The sequence below is a fragment of the Sorex araneus genome, chromosome 1, assembly GCF_027595985.1.
Source record: "Sorex araneus isolate mSorAra2 chromosome 1, mSorAra2.pri, whole genome shotgun sequence".
Taxonomy (NCBI): Eukaryota; Metazoa; Chordata; class Mammalia; order Eulipotyphla; family Soricidae; genus Sorex; species Sorex araneus.
Window position 1 is genome coordinate 428,948,192 of NC_073302.1, and position 18,569 is coordinate 428,966,760.

General features: G+C 42.4%; 1 protein-coding gene across 1 annotated transcript in view; it reads right to left on the reverse strand.

Annotated features, from left to right (window-relative positions):
* The window catches only part of COPG2 (COPI coat complex subunit gamma 2), a 104,748-nt gene that overhangs the window by 67,994 nt on the left and 18,185 nt on the right, over positions 1 to 18,569 (reverse strand). Inside the window, exons 5-9 of the mRNA XM_004608255.2 lie at positions 17,544 to 17,623; positions 6,673 to 6,748; positions 4,312 to 4,404; positions 3,087 to 3,173; positions 1,680 to 1,837 (exon numbers count right to left, since the gene is read on the reverse strand). Coding sequence (XP_004608312.1) covers positions 1,680 to 1,837; positions 3,087 to 3,173; positions 4,312 to 4,404; positions 6,673 to 6,748; positions 17,544 to 17,623 — 494 coding nt within the window. The remainder of the gene's footprint in view (positions 1 to 1,679; positions 1,838 to 3,086; positions 3,174 to 4,311; positions 4,405 to 6,672; positions 6,749 to 17,543; positions 17,624 to 18,569) is intronic.

The window sequence follows — 18,569 nt, forward strand, 5'->3', positions numbered from 1 at the left end:
GTGGGGTCAAACTCTCAACTTGATCACGGGGAGTTGCAATTAATTTTCCCTTTTGTTCTTTCAGCTCTACAGCTCTTTTGCTCAGTTTCCTAGAGGCACCTCATACAAGTTCAAGATTTTCCCAGAGACTTGTGTCGAGTTTAAAATTGATTTTGAGGGGCCACACAGATGGTACGGGGGGGAGGGTGGGGGTGGGTAAAAGGGAATAAGGGGCCTGCCTTGCACACAGTCCTCTGCATCTCATATGGCTCCCTGAGCACTGCCAGGTGTGAGTCCTGAGTACAGAGCCAGGGGTAACCTCTAAACATCACCAGTTGTGGGCCCCTCCCAAAATACATTTTGTTGCTGATCACATATATGCTCCTTTCCAGGATTTCCACAGTAAGTTTTTATCACTCTTCCAATCTCAAGCTGGGTTCCGACTCCTCTATCCAGTAAATATGAATTTCTATGCCCTACATCTAGGAAATAAACAAACTAGTCAGAGAAATGCATAGTTTCTCCTTTTAGGCATAAAATTCCCTCCAACTTCTGCCTGCTTTTCTGCACCCACAAGAACTTTCAAATAGTCCTGAGTTCTTTTGTTTAGGGAGACTTCTTAGGAACTAATGATATAAACATTTTTGCAGGAGTTTGAAGGTGACCAAGTTATTCCACCATCACTGCAAGCAGAAAGCTTTACTGAATATTTTTTAATATTCCACTTTATTTTCTCCATTTACATTTATATATCCTAGTTGTTTTAGTGTTACTCAAGATATAACAATATTATTTCTCATAACATCAGTCTATTATAAAAAACACTATTTCATAAACAGTGTAAGAACCTTACAAATGTAATTCATTTTTCCTCTTGTGCCCTTTAAGTAATTTTAATTACAATACTTTAACATGTTTACATACATTTAGATATTTTTATAAGTGATAAACAGGATGACCCTTCATGTCACTTCCAACATTCACATTTAATTATTGTATACTTTGTGATCTATAAATATTTTTGTTCAATGATTTTATTACTGTTACTAATAAGCATGATATAGTAAGCACATTTATAAGAGCATACATTAAGGCTAAACATAAGCAGTGTTATCTGCAATCTTTTTTGTTTCTTTTTCAGTTTGGAAAACATCAAATCCGTCCAGTCAACACTGTTCAAAATATATTCCTAGAAGGGGTGCAGGATCGAGTACAGACAGTAGGTTCTGTCCCTGGCACCATCTGGTCCCTGTGGCACCACTCCCTGTGGCACCACTGGGTGAAGCCTGGGGCCCCCAGCACTCTGGGGGGCCCAGGGATCCCTGGTACTGATGCCCCAGTCACCTTGCATCCTCAGGCCCTTGTACGAACCACCATCCGGCTGCCTGAGACTCTCTGGGGCCCCCTGGGGCCCCAGAGCACCACTTAGAAAGTCCCCTTCGAAAATAAAAACCAGTGAGAGAGAGCAGAGAGAGAGCATAGAGGGTTGGGCACCTGCCTTGCACAAGGCTGATGTGGGTCGATCCCCGGCATCCCACACACCCCAAAAACCTCCAGGTTGATCCCTGAGCCCAGAGCTAGGAGTAAGTCCTGAGCACTGCTAGGTATGGCCCCCGCCCAGAAAAAAACCATAGAGGAAATTAATTCTAAAATTAATTAACAGGCAAGTGGGGAAAAAGGGTTCGGATAAAGACACTTACCCCTCTTCATTTTCTTTTAGCAAGCGACTGGCAATTCGGATCAGCATGCAATAAGCAAACTGTGATTTGAGACCGGATTTAGTAAATTTATTCAACATCTTAGAAACAGCAAGGCGATCGTTCCGTTTAAGGTGATACAGGACTCCCAATGCATGATACTAAAGAACAAGGAAAAGACTGTAACATACCAGAAAGCTAGGCAGAAAGAGAACTAAACAGAACCACCTGGAACTAAATTTCCCATAAAAAAAAACAAAAAGAGAGACTCAAGCCAAGAGTATACCAGGAGACTTAGGTTTGGGGCCACACCCAGTGATGCTCAGGGGTTACTCCTGGTTCTGTTCTCAGAAATTACTCCTGGCAGACCATATGGGATGCTGGGGATCAAACCTGGGTCAGCCATGTGCAAGGAAAACACCTTACGCGCTGTACTAGCTCTCCGGCCCCTAGAGCCTTCTCTGCACGTTGCTCAAATACAAGCAAGCAAGACTGAAAGGATAAGGCTTTCCAATTATCCGCAGAAGCTTTCAATGCAGTGGGCCGGTATGGAGAAGGTGACACGCCACCTGGAGATGGCTCTGGCAGGCTTGGCTTCGCCTCAGCCAGCCTCAGCCAGTACAAAGGCTTCCGGCTCCCAGCTTTCCCTGCGTGAGATCTCTCCCGGGGGTCTTTAAATCAACCATGACCATGTTCATGGTTCAAGTATTCATCTCCTAAAATGGGCTTTCAGGGTGGAATTATCATGGCACTCTGCGTAAAATTCAATGATCAGAGTTACAAGAGTGAGATTATTTCCCAAGGGAGGAATTGCTACTCTTTCTTCCTAATGGAGGACGTTAATATGAACAGCTGTAAACACTGAGCGGGGGAAGCTAAGTGCCCTCTCAAGTACCAACGGGGCACCTCGCATAAAGCTGCCAGTTAAGAAACTTAATCTTGTTCCTTTTAATAAGAAACAGACTGATGAGAATTAAAAGGAGATCCCTCCAATGAAATGGTTTTGAAGTGCCACCAAGTAAAAATCGCTCTCGCTAGTTTTATAATGCCTACTCAAAGCAAGGCCCAAAGAGCCTGGAGTTGGACATTCTTCTCCACAAATTAGTTATCGAATAAAAGCTTTGAATGCACTGTGACGAACCTTCAGAATGAGCGTCTCCTACTACCAGTGAATGCAAGACTTTTTCTTGAATAGGGGTCATCCAGCTTCTACCAGTCAATCCTGGGGGCCTAGGGCAAATACTAACCCTGGGGGTGCCTGCTTCAGGTTAGGCATGATGTGGCACTTAGCATGCCAATGACCTCGCCTTAGCAGATGCCCATCTGGGGAAACAATAAAAACTGCAGCTACAGGGTTGGTATCAAGGAAGCAGATCTTGAGACATAGCCAGTGTGATCAAATGACAGTACCTGAACCATAATATTATCACTGGAAGCAGCTTCTTGGGCTTCATTGACCCAGCGTTTAACCACATCATAGCTTATCTTCATCATGTGCTACATACAGAAGAATTGAGAACAACAATCAAAAAAAAAATTCATGATATCCACAGTCATTAGAAGTTTAGACACACGAGTTTGTTTGGGGGGTATTATAACAGGCATTTCCAAAAAAAAAAAAAAGTGTTTTTCCAAGACTCCTTTGACAGAGGTGAGTACAGACAGGAAGGAGTGGAAAGGAATAAGAGGGGAAGAACAAAATAGAACATAGAGTGTGCAGAATTGTAGCTAAATAATGTTAAAGGTATAGGCTTTACTTCCAGAAAACTCATTTGTAAGAAAAAGGATTCCAATATGTTTCCCGCTGGAAATGTTGATCTGTGTTTTGCCCCGTTTTGGAGGCCATTCCTAGCAGTGCTCCGGGGAAGTCTTGACTTGGTGCTGGGAGGGGCGAAGGCACAGATGGAGATACTCAGGGAAACCACAGGGTGCCAGGGACTGAGTCAGGCCTCCCTCATGCAGTGGCCACCCGGTGAGCCATCACCTGGGCCCTAGAGATCTTCTGTTTGTTTCTTCCAAAAGACTTAACCAATTATAGTCTAGAACCCAAGAATTCCAATAATTCTGATCGCCTAGCCTACTCACACACTAGTAATCAATTAAAAGCAACATGTTAAGTTATAATGGATCAATCTGATTTTTATGGACAAGGAAGAAATGGTACATTGCGAACACAATACAGCATTATAATACAATATAACACTTTCTGGGAAGAAATTCGAAAGTGGAACAACTTTCAGAATTCAGGAGCCTGGAGGTGTGGGGTACCGATGGGAGGACAACCAGGCAAAGGCAGAAGTGTAGGTCAGCCATTCAAAACATTCTAAGAAAAAGCTCTACCCCCTGCTCCCCCTACCCCCGCAGCTCCATTGCAGACCCTCCTCTCAGTATTTTACGTACAATGGACCATTCTGGTTACCGGCACCTTTCAAACTTGGGAGAAGTCCATGTTTTTTAACAGTCCATTTTAACTGCTCAATACTCTTGCAGATTAAATCCCTTTAGATACCAAGTATAAGAGGCATATACATCTTCCTCCCCCCCACAATATCTCTTCAGTGTGAAGAAAATCACCGTGACCCTTAATTTTCTCCATCTGTGAACCCTGGAACGAGGCAGCCGCTCGCTCCCTTACCAAGGAGGAGACCAGTGCCGAGCTGGAGACGCTGGCGACCTTGTCCACGATGGCCTGCTTCATGTACCTTTCGATCGCTTGCAGCATTGTTCCCTAGATGGAAGGAAAAAGGCTTCTGAAAACAGGTTTCCATACATTATTATCACTTCAAAATTATGAACAACGGTAACAACAACAAAAACCCCACTCATACAAATAAATATTTGCTTAATGTAAAAATATTTAAAATGCATTAAAACAAGGACCAGAGTAATCCCACCCCACAGATTAAATGCAGAAAACCCAGTTAGAAGGCTCAAGGAGGAATGTGAAAGAGTGGCCGTCCCACTGGAAAACAAATCATCTCCAGGCCTGGAGGAAAGACAAAAGTAGAAGGGATAGTATAAAAGACGACACTACATGGCAATGTGCTTGGGGGTCCCACATATGACCCTCAGCCAAATACAGCCATGTATTCAATGCAACGGCCTGAAGGCATGATCGGCTTGGCCTTCGGGTGCACCACGGATGGTGAACTGGGGGCAGATAACGCTAGGCATGCACCCTCACCTCTGTGCTAGCTCAGGGCCCCAGGAACAGGTCTGCAAGTTCGAAGGTATCTCTTGGTAAAGGGCAAATATTTCATGTTTCCCAGAAAGTCCTATGAATCACATGGAATCTCTGATCATTAGAAACATGAGAAATTCTATGTGGAATATCCTAGAGAATATAGAAATTTTATGTGGGATATACTGAGTTCAGTTCTCTACAGGATAAAGTTCTTTTTGATCGTTTGCCCAGAAGAAGCTCCACATGGGAAGGTGGTGTCATGGAAGGACATGCACAGAGGCTGAGATCAATGAACGAAGAGTTTCACTGCTAGCACCACACCTTTGAATCTTAGGCTACCTGTTCAGTGTCAAACACAATAAAAAGAGCTGAAGGGCAGACAGTACCACATCACTTCTACTACTCCTTCTAAGATCCAGATTTATCACTGGATCCTTTTCAACCTTTAAAAGTCGAGAAGACTGCAATATGTGTGTGTGTGTGTGTGTGTGTGTGTATGTGTGTGTGTGAGAGAGAGAGAGAATGCATGCACATGCGTGCATGCACATATATACATAGATATGTGTGTATACATATACATATGTTTATGTATATATAAACACACATATAAATATAATATATAACTACAAGATAATATAAACACACACATATATATACACACTCAATAAATATATTCAAGTATGGATAGAGTTGAAAAATTGTTCAACTCACTGGTAATGCTTGGTTTGTGAGTTGAATGCAAGATTCATTTGAAAAGATTCAACGATTCATTTTTAATCTTTCCTAGAAAGGGATGGCCCAGGGTACTAAATGGGCATTCTTGTGGCTGCAGTGATACATTACAGTGGGTTTTGCCTTGCATGTGGCAGACTGGGGTTTGATCCCCAGGATCCCATATGGTTCCCCTCAGCCCTCCAGGAGTACGACCTCAGAACAGAGCCAAAAGTCAGCCCTTGAGCACTGCCGGTGGGGGCCCAAACCCCAAAATAATACTAATAGTAGTAATAATATTATAAATGGGCATTCTTCAACCACCACAGGTAGAGGAAGGTTGAAAACCACTAGACTGTCACCTCGGTTAGAGCTGCTGCTAGCCTGAGGACCCTATGAGGGACAGGTGTTGGTCCACAGGTACGAAGAGGCTGGAGAACACTCTAACACTCACCTCTGGAGACTGAGTCAAAGTGAAAGCCTGTCTTGGGGACCAGGCAGACAGTGCAGGGAGACAGGACAGGGGTTAGAGAAGAGTCACTAGTTGGCACCACCTGGGAGGCCTGGCTGGCTGGGCACGGTCTGAGCAGCTCTGCATCCTCAGGCCCTCAGAGCGCACGGCCTGGCCCAGCCGGCTGAGAACTGCTGAGTGGGTTAGTAAACAACAACCAGATTCTCTCTTCACTAGCTGAACTGGGGGGAGGAAAGGGCTGGAGCCGGTAAAGGATGGGCTGTAACATGAGGTATCTGAGGACTCCTGCTCCCGAGTCCTACAGAGGTGCTCTCTTTCATGCGTGGCCATTGGGTGGCAACCCCTAACCTCAAAATCTAAGAAATCTGCATCCTGTAATAAAGCTCTTAAATGACTTTTTATTTTCTGCAAGGAGTATGACAAAAGTTCATGCAGACAAAAATACAGAGAAAATGTTAAATTTTTATAAACAAACAAATAAGAAAAGATAAAAGTCTGAAGCCACAAAGCCTTCCTGCTGCTCTCACGTCTCTTGCACTGAAGGATCATGTGACGGACTTGGAGAAACTGACATGAAACCTGCAGATCCACAGGGTTCCCGGAGAGGCCCAGTGACACAGAGCACTTACGTCAGTGATTCTGCAGAGAGCCCTGATGGCCGGGCCTCGGTACACGTCTTCCTTCCCAGTCATGTCCTTGGTCAAGCTAAGAAAGTTCCAGTGAGTGAGGGTGAGAACAAGTGCAATAAATCCCTCCCTCCTGCAGCAGCAGCCCTTAGCTGATTCCAGCTGTCTCCAGAATGGTTTTCAAGCAGACACAACAGATTCAACAAATAGATATTGAGCAATTTTTTTCCCCCATAAAAAAATTACTGGGTAGAACACTTCTAACTCCAGGCTCTCACAGAGTTCAGGGTGGGCTACCTCCCCCCATCTCCCTGTTGTTCCAGGAGCCTGGCAGTCACAGCCATAAACTGCCTTTGGCACTGTACAAACTCATTAACCGGCCATGATCCTGAGACTCATAAATAAATCTTAGAAGAGATCAACAAGCTGCAGAGATGCTTTCAGACCTCCAAAGTCACCATCCAGTTAAAAATTTAACTCCAGCTGCATCGGCCCATTCAAAATTTTAGAATTCCTGGAGCACAGGACCACAACATCTCAAACTCTGCTCTGCTGATATACGAGGAGTAGCACACCACATTGGGTGGGATCTAAAGTAGAAGGCACCCAATCTCGATTAAGAATATATTAACACACAAGACTTAACCTTTAACGACATGTTAGTAAATCTCTTATATAAGGGCTTAATGGCTCTATGGTGATACAACAATCTACACACAGTAAGTAAACCTTTTTTGATCATTTTTAGCAAATTATTCATAACAAGCAATATAAAATAAATTATTTAGGGCCTGCTATTGAGACAGGCTTTAATGGTGGTTGAGAAAATTGGAAAGAATGGTGCCGGGAAAGTGCAATGGTGGTGGGATTGCTGTTGGAATACTGAATGTACAACAAATCATCACAAACAACTTTATAAAAATAATTTTTTAAGAAGAATATGTTACTTTGCTTTCAGAAAGCTTACATTCTAGTGGGGAGAAATCAAATCAACTAACTTATCACTGTATCACTGTCATCCCATTGCTCATCGATTTGCTCAAGCGGGCACCCGTAACGGCTTCATTGTAAGACTTGTTGTTACTGTTTTTGGCATACCAAATATGCCACGGGAAGCTTGCCAGGCTCTGACATGCAGGCGGGATACTCTTGGCAGCTTGCCGGGCTTTCTGAGAGGGGCAGAGGAATCAAACCCGGGTCGGCCACATACAAGGCAAATGCCCTACTCACTGTGCTATCGCTCCAGCCCCAACTAATCTAATCAAATCAAATCATCAAATCAACAAATATATAGATAACTTTAGATACTGGTTACTGACATTAAAAAAATAAAGAGATAATGGTATGATGAGCTTCAAAAGCAGACAAATGCAGAGAGCGTTGTCTGGCTACGGCTCTCTAGTTCACTCATCCTCCTGCCCTCTATTCTTGGTTCTCGGGCATTTACATTACCCACACACTACACTGACCCACCTCCTCTCTCGCTCCGTCCCTGACCCCAGCACATCACCTCCAGCTCCAACCCACTCCTTTAGGACACCAAGAGAAGAAATGTGGGAGCAGCTGAGCATCCTAAAACTTCTTTCCTCAATCACAAAAACATTCCACTTATGCAACAACATTTTCAATGTCTTCCAAAATATGGTATATGTAGGTTTGGTCTTAACTAAAGTCAATGGCTATGCTACTCAAATAGAGATAATCATTGTGGACGTGGTTTATGCTTTGTTCATTTATTGGGGGGGGGGGTCGGGGAGGGAAGAGAGGGCTGCACCTAGCGGTGCTTAGAGCTTACTCCTGGCTCTTGGCTCAGGGGTCACTCCTGGGAGTGCTCAGGGAACCATATGCAGTGCAGGGACTTGAACTGTCACTGCACTGGCATGCAAAGCAAGTACCTTAACTCCTCTCTGGCTCTCGCCCCCTACTGTCTCCTGATCATTAAACTGTAGGGTCATTTCTAGCAATCTGTACCTCCCTAGGGATTATCAATTACAACTAGACTTACAGTTATTTACACAGAGGTCTGTAAGTTCATCTCCTGACTTCTTACATTTCTTGTTGTAATGATTATTTTTCCATGTCACTTCTTATTTTGTTTGTGCTTTCTCCTGTCTTGATTAGCTTGTCTGCTAGTTTGTCTGTTTCGTTAATGTTTTCAAAAAAACACTGATTTGTTAGCAACATTTTTCTTTTCTTTCATTCACTGAATTGTCCTTTTAATTATCACCTGTTTTGTTCTTTCTTTTGAATTTGTCTATTAGCTAATTTCCTGGACTGGGAATTGATTTTCATTCTTTTTATTATTTTTCCATTGATCACTGCATTAAGTACATGTGCACTTAATATGCACAAAAGCATCAACTATGGGGGCCAGTGAGATAGTACAGTGGGTAGGGAATTTGCCTTGCATGTGGTGAACGTGGGTTTAATCCCTGGCATCCCATATGGTCTGCCAAGCCCTTCCCAGGAGTGATAACTGACCAGAATTAAGTAAATACCACCAGGTGTCGTCCCAAAATAAAAAAATCAAAGCAAAAAAACAAAAACAAAAACATTTACTATATTTACTAGGTAGTGATTCACTGCTGGTTTTTTTTAATTCTGCAAATTAAGTTTTTATTTCCTCTCTTGCTGAGGAAATGTTTAAACAGATTAAAAGATCCCCCAATAGAAAAGTCTTTATTATTGCTAATGAATTTTACTTTTATTGCACTGCAATCAAGGGTGTAGTAGTATTTCTAATTTGAGTTACTTTCCTACCCTATGCCTTACATCTTCTATCTCCAACTTATTTGTCTTCATCTGGTACATTGAAAGTGAGTTAATAAAATCTATTACAAAATGTTTCTAATTTACTGCCTACGATTTTTGCCTCAAGTTTATTGTGGTGTTATTCTTTGCATAAATTATTAATGTCGTGCTCTTTATTCACAATTTCATCTTTAAATCATTACAAAAATATCCTTTCTCATGCTTAATGTTTTCAGCCTTACTTTGTATTTTGTTTGGCATCTATTTTATCATTTTGTTCCATTTTTTTCTATTGCCTTCTGCTTTTATGAATTACTGTATTTTAAAAATGTCTATTGCATACAGCATATTGTTAGGTTTTCTTTGTGAGTCAAATTGAAATGTGTACCTTTACTATATATAATATATATTATGTATATAGTATGTATTTTACATGTGTGTGTTAAGCACATTCACATTTATTGTTTGGTCTCAGCTAATGTACAATATTCTAAACTATGTGTATTCCGCAAAACTTGCCACATCTCTACCAAGATTTGTATTATTCTCATTTTTTAAATTCTGGTATTTGGGGCCATACCTGGTGGTGTTTACTGGCTCTGATTGGCAGGGCTTATGCTTCACATGGAAAAGGCCTGGCTTCAATCTCTAGCACCACCTGGACACCTGAGCATGACTAGGAGAGATCCACGAGCACAGAACCAGTAGCCCCAAAGCACCTCTTGGGTGTCCCCTCCCAAACCGGGGTACTGAGGGTGATGGAGAAATGGGATTTTCTAATAAACACTTTTGCAATTATACTCTGATTACTTTTGTTCCTTATTTTCTCATTTAACTCCAACCCGTATCTGGAATAACAGGTCATTATTTTTATGGCATCCCAACTCCGAGGAAACAATAAGCTTTGTCTAGTTGATGTACTTACTTCCTTTCCCCATTTTCAGTTGTACTGCTTTCTTGTCAAAATGTATAGCATGTGTAAATTAGTTTTCCATTCATGTTCACCATTTTATTCACAAAGAACACTTAAAATTTCAAATTATCAACATCAGTCTCTATAATGAAGCATTCCCAGTCATTTGGTTGGGTACAATTTATAGGGGCGGGGAACACATTTGGTCTGGCGCTGGCCCAGGAGAGGACACGCTGTGGACATCTCCTCAGCTGCCCATGGCCCATCTGCCTGTACTGAATGGCCCATGAATGATGCTATAAATAGCCAAATTGCCTTTGTTGAAATGAAAGTCTCCACACCCCAGCTCTAGAAGGTCCCTCGGAAAGAACATAATGGGAACAGAAATTCAAGCATTTCACAAAAGTCTTGATAAGACAGCTTGACTGGCTGTATAAACCTTATTTCATGCTTTCGATTAAATACTGCTGTAGTGCTGCCGTACTTTATCTGTTGATTTTGAAAAATCTGATTCGAAATTCTTTGCTGTTGTGTGACCTAGTTGATCTTTTTCACCAGGAAGTCTTAGTGATATTATCTTTAAATTCTATTACTTCCATACTGTATCTCAGAGTTGATCAATCTGGATTAATTTTCCACTTAACTGATAAAACTTTTCGATGTTTAGACTCAAGCCTTTTATTATTTTGGGAAAGTTTTTCTGTATGATAGTTTAAAATGCTGGCTCTGCTCTATCATTTGATTTCCCTCCTGTCTTTGAGAATATAACACTGCATCTGGGGATGCTCAGGGGTGCTCCCTGCAGTACTTAGGGACCAGACAGTAGCAAAATTGAACCTCGACCTCCCAGCATGCACACAAGGAGAGCCCTCTAGCTCTTTCTCTGCCTTCCATCCCCAGTAGGATCCCTATTTTCATTTCATTTACTCTTTTCTTATTTTATTTTTGTCTGTTTGTTTTGGGACCACACCCAGCACTGCTCAGGGTTTACCCCTGGCTCTGCACTCAGGGATCATTCCTGGCAGTGATGGGATGCCAGGGATTGAACAAATGGATGCCAGGGATTGAACCCAGGTCAAGTAAGGCAAGTAAGGCAAGCTCCCTGCACACTATACTATTGCACTAGTCCCTACTCTTCTTTCTCATTCTCTTCTTTGGTACTTTCCTGGGTGCTCTTTATCAAAATTTTATAAGAATTCTGGTATGCCTTGTGATTTATGTATTATTGCAAAATTAATTTGGCTTTCCTACCATTTCCTTCCCTGTGTCTGTGAGGTGAGCGGAGAAATGGAGGTTCAAGGTGGGTTTCCCTATCTGCAAATATTGGTGAGAACCTATTTAACCGTGCTTGGAATATGGACCTGTTTTCTTATTTTGCAGTTGGCTGGGAGTTTGAGGGGAAATGAAATTTGTGTACAAAACTTCACTTCTGGGGGCCAGAGAGATAGGAGAGTAGTTAGAGCCAAATTCAATCCCCAGTACAACAAGGCACCGAGAGCATCACGGGGTGTAGTCCTAGAGCCCCATCCCATCCATCCTGGCTCCCCAGCACCTTCAGGTGTGGCCCTTGTGTTCCCAGAACATCACACTGTGTGGTTCTGAAGGTCCCTGGCACCCCAGGGCCTGAGCCGCCGAGAAGCACCGTATCCTGGGACCTCTGCATTGAGCTGAGGTCAATGGATGTTCTAGGTTGGTCTGGAATTGCCATGCGCAGTCTCAGGGCCTCTGAGGACTTCTTGGGAGACCCTCAACACCTCCAAATAATTTCATTTCTGGTTTCCTACAAGAGTTACTGGCAAACTTCCCATTTGTTTCTTAATAAAACTAGGATATTTTTTAAGTTTGCTGATTTAATAGCATCTTTTCTGTCAGACTCACTGAGCCAATCCTTCATAGGAAATCTCTCTACATACCATTTGCATTTATACCTCGATATCTTTATCTGTATTATCTGTCACTGTCACTGTCATCCCATTGCTCATCGATTTGTTTGAGCGGGCACCAGTAACGTCTCTCATTGTGAGACTTATTGTTACTGTTTTTGGAATATCGAATATGCCACAGGTAGCTTGCCAGGCTCTGCCGTGCGGGCACCATACTCCTGGTAGCTTGTCGGGCTCTCTGAGAGGGGCAGAGGAATCAACATGGGTCAGCCACACGAAAGGCGAACACCCTACCGTTGTGCTATCGCTCCAGCCCATTTGTATATCTACACCTATATATTTCCTATTAAATCTGTTTCTCTAGAAAAATCTGTCAAATACATCCAATTTTTCCACTTCTTCCTATGTGTGGCTCTTTTCTTCAGAGAAGAATAAAGATAAATACTTATGAGAGCAGCCCCAAAGGGAAGAAAAAAAAGTATCCTTTGCTTAATCCATATAACTTCTGTTGTGTCTAAAACAACTGTGTATCTCACAGTTGTTCTTAAGTTAAAAAATTAAAATTAAAAATTGAAAAAATATTCAAGGCACTTTTCCAGGAATTAATGATACAAAGGTATGAGACATGGTTCTTACTCTCAAGGTACAAACAGCACATGGGAGAGAAAAATACATAGAGGGGCCAGAGACACAGCAGAGCAGTAAGTACTTGCTGAGCATGCAGCTGAGTGCTTCGAATGCAGGCATCCCACATGGTCCCCCAAGCCTACCAGGTTCCCATGTCCACCATGAGTGAGCAGAGAGCCAAGAATAAGCCCTCAACAGTGTCAGGTGTGGTTCACACTTCCCTCCCCCACATACATATACACACACAATTATAATACAGTATATTAAATATTACAGTAGAGGCAAAAAAGTAAAGTGCTATAAGAACAACAGAGAAGACAATGATGAATGTGTCAAGAATAGGAAAATCAATATATATAGGGTGTGAACTGTGTTAAAAAGAAAATAACATAAGTGGTGGCAAAAGGAGAAACGTGTATGGTGAGTTCAGGAAATGGCAACAGTATTGATATTAACTCTGGGTGATGCCGATATTTAAACAGGCAGAAGGAAAGTAGTCACTTGTGGAGCAGAATATGACAGGAAGACTAAAAATAGGAGGAAGTTCAGGAGCACAATGCTGAAGACAAAAGAGTACCACTGGATATTCTGAGATTAAGCCACAACTGAGCACTTACTAGTACCATGCCCCTGCCGGTGAGTGATGAATCATTCCTCAGAACTAAGATCCACAACACAAAGCAATCTTTAAGTGCAGACTTGCGCTAGGTTAAATCTCATGAGACAGAGGTAGAGTATGTAAGACCAGATTATTACCTTAGTGACTGAAGGAGTCAAGTAACCAAATCTCTTCATTTTTGGTTTTTACCTGAGTAGTGATTCACATACAACACAGTTTAGGTGATCACCTTTAGTGTAATCTCCACCCAAAATAAGTTACCAAATATTTTTTATCATCTCAAAAGGTCTCTGATGCTCACTGCTAATCCAATTTTTTTCTAGCCCATTTGTACTTCTTATTTTCTAATAACTGAAGATACAATTGAGCTGATTTTATAACTTACATAATTTTATAACGTCCAGATTAAATTCTTTTGTGTCCATTTTCTTTTGTTCCAACATAAGGTTTTAGAAGTCTATCAGGGTTGTCTGAATCAACACTTGGTTTCTTTTCTGCTGTATGAACAGACCACAATTTGTTTTTCTAGTCTCCTTCTGAACATCTGGGTTGTTTCCAGTGTGGGGCTATCTTAAAAAAAAAACCTGCTATAAAATTCTTGTATAATCTTTATTGTGGCCATATAGTTCTATTTTTTCTTGCTAAATACCTAGCAGAATTATTGCTCAAATGGCAGGTGTTTCAGTTGAGAAGAAACTTGTGAGGGGGCTGAAGTGATAGTACAGCAGGTGAAAGCTTGCCCTACATGCAGTTGACCCAAGTTTGATCCCCAACACCGCATATGGTCCCCTGAGTCTGCCAGGAGTGATTCCTAAGTGGAGAGCCTTAAGCACTGCTGGGTGTGCATCTCCAACCTCCACAAAAACAAAAACAACACAAAAAGGAAAGGAAATAAACTACCATACTACCAGACTTTTTCTAAGGCAGTATGATCTTTGGACATTCCCAGCCATGGAATATGACTGTTTCAACCATTTGATATTCTCAGTATAGAAGAAGGCAATTAAAATTTGGGTACTGTCAGGCTTTGTGGTTTTAACTATTCTAGCTGGAAAGGAATGATACTTCACTGAGGTTTTAGTGTTCATTTCCCTGATGACTAATAATTACTGAGACCATTCCCATGGACTTATCAGTCATTTGTATATATTCCTTCGTAAAGTATCTACCGCCAGATTTCCTTCATTTCCATGATTCCTTCCCAGACTACCATCAACCTTCTACAAATATAAAATGATCATCTCCTATAGTAGTATTCTGTTCCTGCTGTAACAAGTAGACCCGCTGAACCCAACAAGTAGCTTAAAACAACAAAAGTTTGGCTGGGAGTGAACGCAGAGGCCTGGAGGAAAGCAAGGCAAATGTAAGGCCCCTGAGATCAATCGCTGGCACCACAGGCCCCCAATGTGCCACCACACACAGCACCACCAGACAGGTGGTGGCTCAAGAACATGGGCGGGTACCAACTGCCCTGTGTCTCCGGATCCCGGCATGCAGCTGTCAGGCTCGCACTGCCAGACTGAGTGCCGCCAGGAGTGGCCCCCTGGGCCCCCCACACTACTGGGGAGGCGTCCCACCAAAGGGGAGGGAAAAAGTTATTTTCTAGTTCTGTGGGTTAGAAATCTCAAGAGGTCTCACTAGACTGATTCTGAATTAAATCTTGGTTGTGGCACATTCAAAGACCTTGAACTGTGGCCAAATGTTTCACAGCCCCCTCCCCCACCCCCAGAGTTTAAGAGGCCAGGCTGGAGAGCGCACTCCCCCACCTCGGACCCTTGATTCCACCATTTGAGTCACAGAGACGGTCCAAATTCAGGGACTCCCGAGTCTCATCAAACAGGTCTCGCCGCCTCTCCTCCCCGACTCTCTACAATTTGCACTATATGGGGCCGCACACTGCGTGGAAATCTCAGTAACATAAACCCCCGGCTTCCCTGCGTACATGCCCTGCTTTTCTGGGAAGCTGCCTGCTGGCACCATTCCACGCCGTCTGCAGCCAGGTAACAAGGGTCCCTTCCCTCCACTCTCTGACATTTTCTCCATTTCCTTCTGCGCTCCTGCCAGCAGAGTCGATCCTCCACCATGCTGGGTCCATTCTCTCAGTGAAACGTGTTCTCTCCAACCCACTCCTCACTTCTTCCTGAGGCTAGTGCCCATTTGCACCCAGGTTCCACCATGCTTATGGAAGGCAGTGTGGGCTTTTCTGTCCTGCCCCTCAAAATTTTTCCAGCTCACTCCCCAACTTACACCACAGTGCCTGTATTTTTAGGTAACTGGTTTTGGGGTGTTTTTTTGTTTGTTTGTTTTATTTTTGTTTTTTATGGGTCACACTTGGCAATGCTCAGGGATTATTCCTGGTTCTGTACTGGAATACACTCCTGGTGGTGTTCGGGGATTCATAATGGGATGCTGGGGATCAAACCCAGCTCGGCTGCATGAAGGCAAGCACCCTACTATACTATCTCCCCAGCCCCTATTTTTCAGTAATTGTTACAGCAGCAATTACTTCCAGGTATCAAAATCGTTCTAATTCTTTTTCGTGGCACCCCCCAGCTTTATCAAGTTATAACTCACATGTATGATGTGTACAACATGTCAATCTGATACACAAATACCTTAGACATTCTCTTTCCTATCGCTGCTGTCATAAATGACTGTAGCATAATGTACCCTTTCGTCAGGTCACAGCTCTGTGAGGGAGAAGTACAGGTCTCGCTGGGTCAGTGGTACCCATGCTATTCTGGAAGCTATAGGGGGGAATCCGTGTCCTTACCTTTCCCAGCTTTTAGGGAACACCCACATTCCTGGGCACTGGAATCCTCCCCCCATCTCCAAAGCCAGCCACTGTGCACTGCTCAGAGATGGCACGAGCCACCCAGTTCCCTGACTAACCCGTCCCTCCTGCCTCTCTCCCAATTCTAAAGTGTCCTCACATCAGTCCAGAGATGATCCACACAACTAACCTCTCTGCCATATAACAACTGTAATACTTTTGCCCTGGGCCACAATCTATTCAATAGGTCCTGAGAATTAAGTGAGGGACATGTCTGCAGGCGTGCATTATGGTGTCTGCTGAAATGAACTAGAAAATTCACTTAAAGTGGGCTTGGAGGCACACCATGACTCAAAGCTGTCTAATGAGACTCAAAGGGACTTCGCAGCTAAACAAGTCAACAAGCAAACTACTCTCAGTAGAGTAATAACTGATGGATCTACTTTAAGTGTTGCTAATATTTAAAGAATCAAGTCACCTACATGGGAATTTTCTACTACTTATGTGTAGCAGACACTGTTACCTAATTAGTTAAGCACCAATTTTCAGCCTCTTCTCCCTTGCCTACTCCTAATACTTGGGCTTAAGACTCACTTTTCTGGTCTCCTAAGGATAGTCATATAATACAGCTGTACCAAATGAAATCTAAAAACTTGCCTTGGGAAAAGCTCCTACATACTTGATAAAAAAGGCAGATGGAGCTGCCCCTCCCTGGTCCCCTTCCCAACACCCCTCCCACCTTGAATGGTGCATTCAGACATTTCTTTCCCAGTACTGTAAAAATGTCCAAAAAAAAATTCAAGAGACACAACCTTAACTGCTGAACTGCTGAATCTATGCTAGCTACTCGGTATATTTTGGTTTTGGTGACTATTTACATCTGGCTTTTTGTTATTTTCAGTCAAAAGCTTTTACTAATTGAAAGCATATTCGGCTGCTTAAACAGAAGCACTCTCCAAAATTTACTTGATAGACAAAAGCCAGATACACTTAGATGAGTGATAATAAATAAGAATACAACTACTTTTCTAAAAAAAAAAAAACACACATTTGTTACAGATTTTAGAACTCTATACACTCCAAGACATTTGGAAATTATTAAGTCTAAAGAAATCAAACAGACAAAACCCCAAATACTCAGAATAAATAACCTATAATATATCACATTAAAAGAGTGCTTCTACAGATACATTCTTTAAAATTCCTATGAACTTCCTTCCAGTCTGTAAGCAGACTGAATAGAAAGAGAACAATAAACATTTCCCCAAATATACACCAACCCATCCCAGGCCTTGCTTACGCACGTACCTGCTTGTGACGATGATGACGTCCTCAGAGATGTTAGCCATTTCTTTGATGGTAAGGTAACACATTCTTCTCAAGATTTGCTGGAGAAGGGTTTAGAAAAGGCATCAGTTATTGAAAAAGTTTTTAACAACTTGACTAAACCAAAAATCTAGAAAGTTCTTCTTACTGTGTTCCTCCTTTAAGGGGCCAGGAAAAGTGGCTCAGTAGCAGAGTACATCATTCACATGTATAAAAGCCTGGGTTGGTGAGTGTTGGAAGATTATATGCAGGTTGCATGCATGAAACTCTATCATTAACAATATTATAAACATGGTACTTCAAATAAACTCTTAAATTTTTTTTTTTTTGCTTTAATGTTTTAGGGGACACATCAGGAAGTACTCAGGACTTATTCCTGGCTCTGTACTCAGGGATCACTCCTGATAGAATTTGGGGGACCATACAGAGTGCCAGGGATCAAACCTAGGTCGGTCACACGCAAGGCAAGCACCCCACCCGCTGTACTATCTCTCCTCCCCCGCTACCAAGAAAAAAAGTTTAATGGTATCCCAAAACATAAAATGCCTAGGTTAATTTTTAAAAGGATGTGAAAGACATACATTAAAATATAAATTAGGCCAAAGAGATAGTACAGGAGGTAAGGCGCCCGCCTTGCCATGGATGACCCAGGTTCAATCCGGGACACCACATATGGTCCTCCAAACCCCACCAGGAGTTATCCATGTGTGCAGAGTCAAGAGTGAGCCCTGACCACTGCTAAGTATGGACCCCAAACTACCACCACCACCACCACCACCACCCCACACACACAATGACCATCCTATAGCATTATACAGATTCAATGCAATCCCCATCAAAATTCCAATACATCTTTCAAGATCTTAGAAACTACTAAATTTTGTATCGATTCATAAAACTCCCACATGGCCAAAGCAATTTTGAGAAAAAAGAAGATGAGAGGTATTGCATTTCCTGACTTCAAATTATACTGTAAAGCTAGTGTAATCAAAAATATGTGGTACTAGA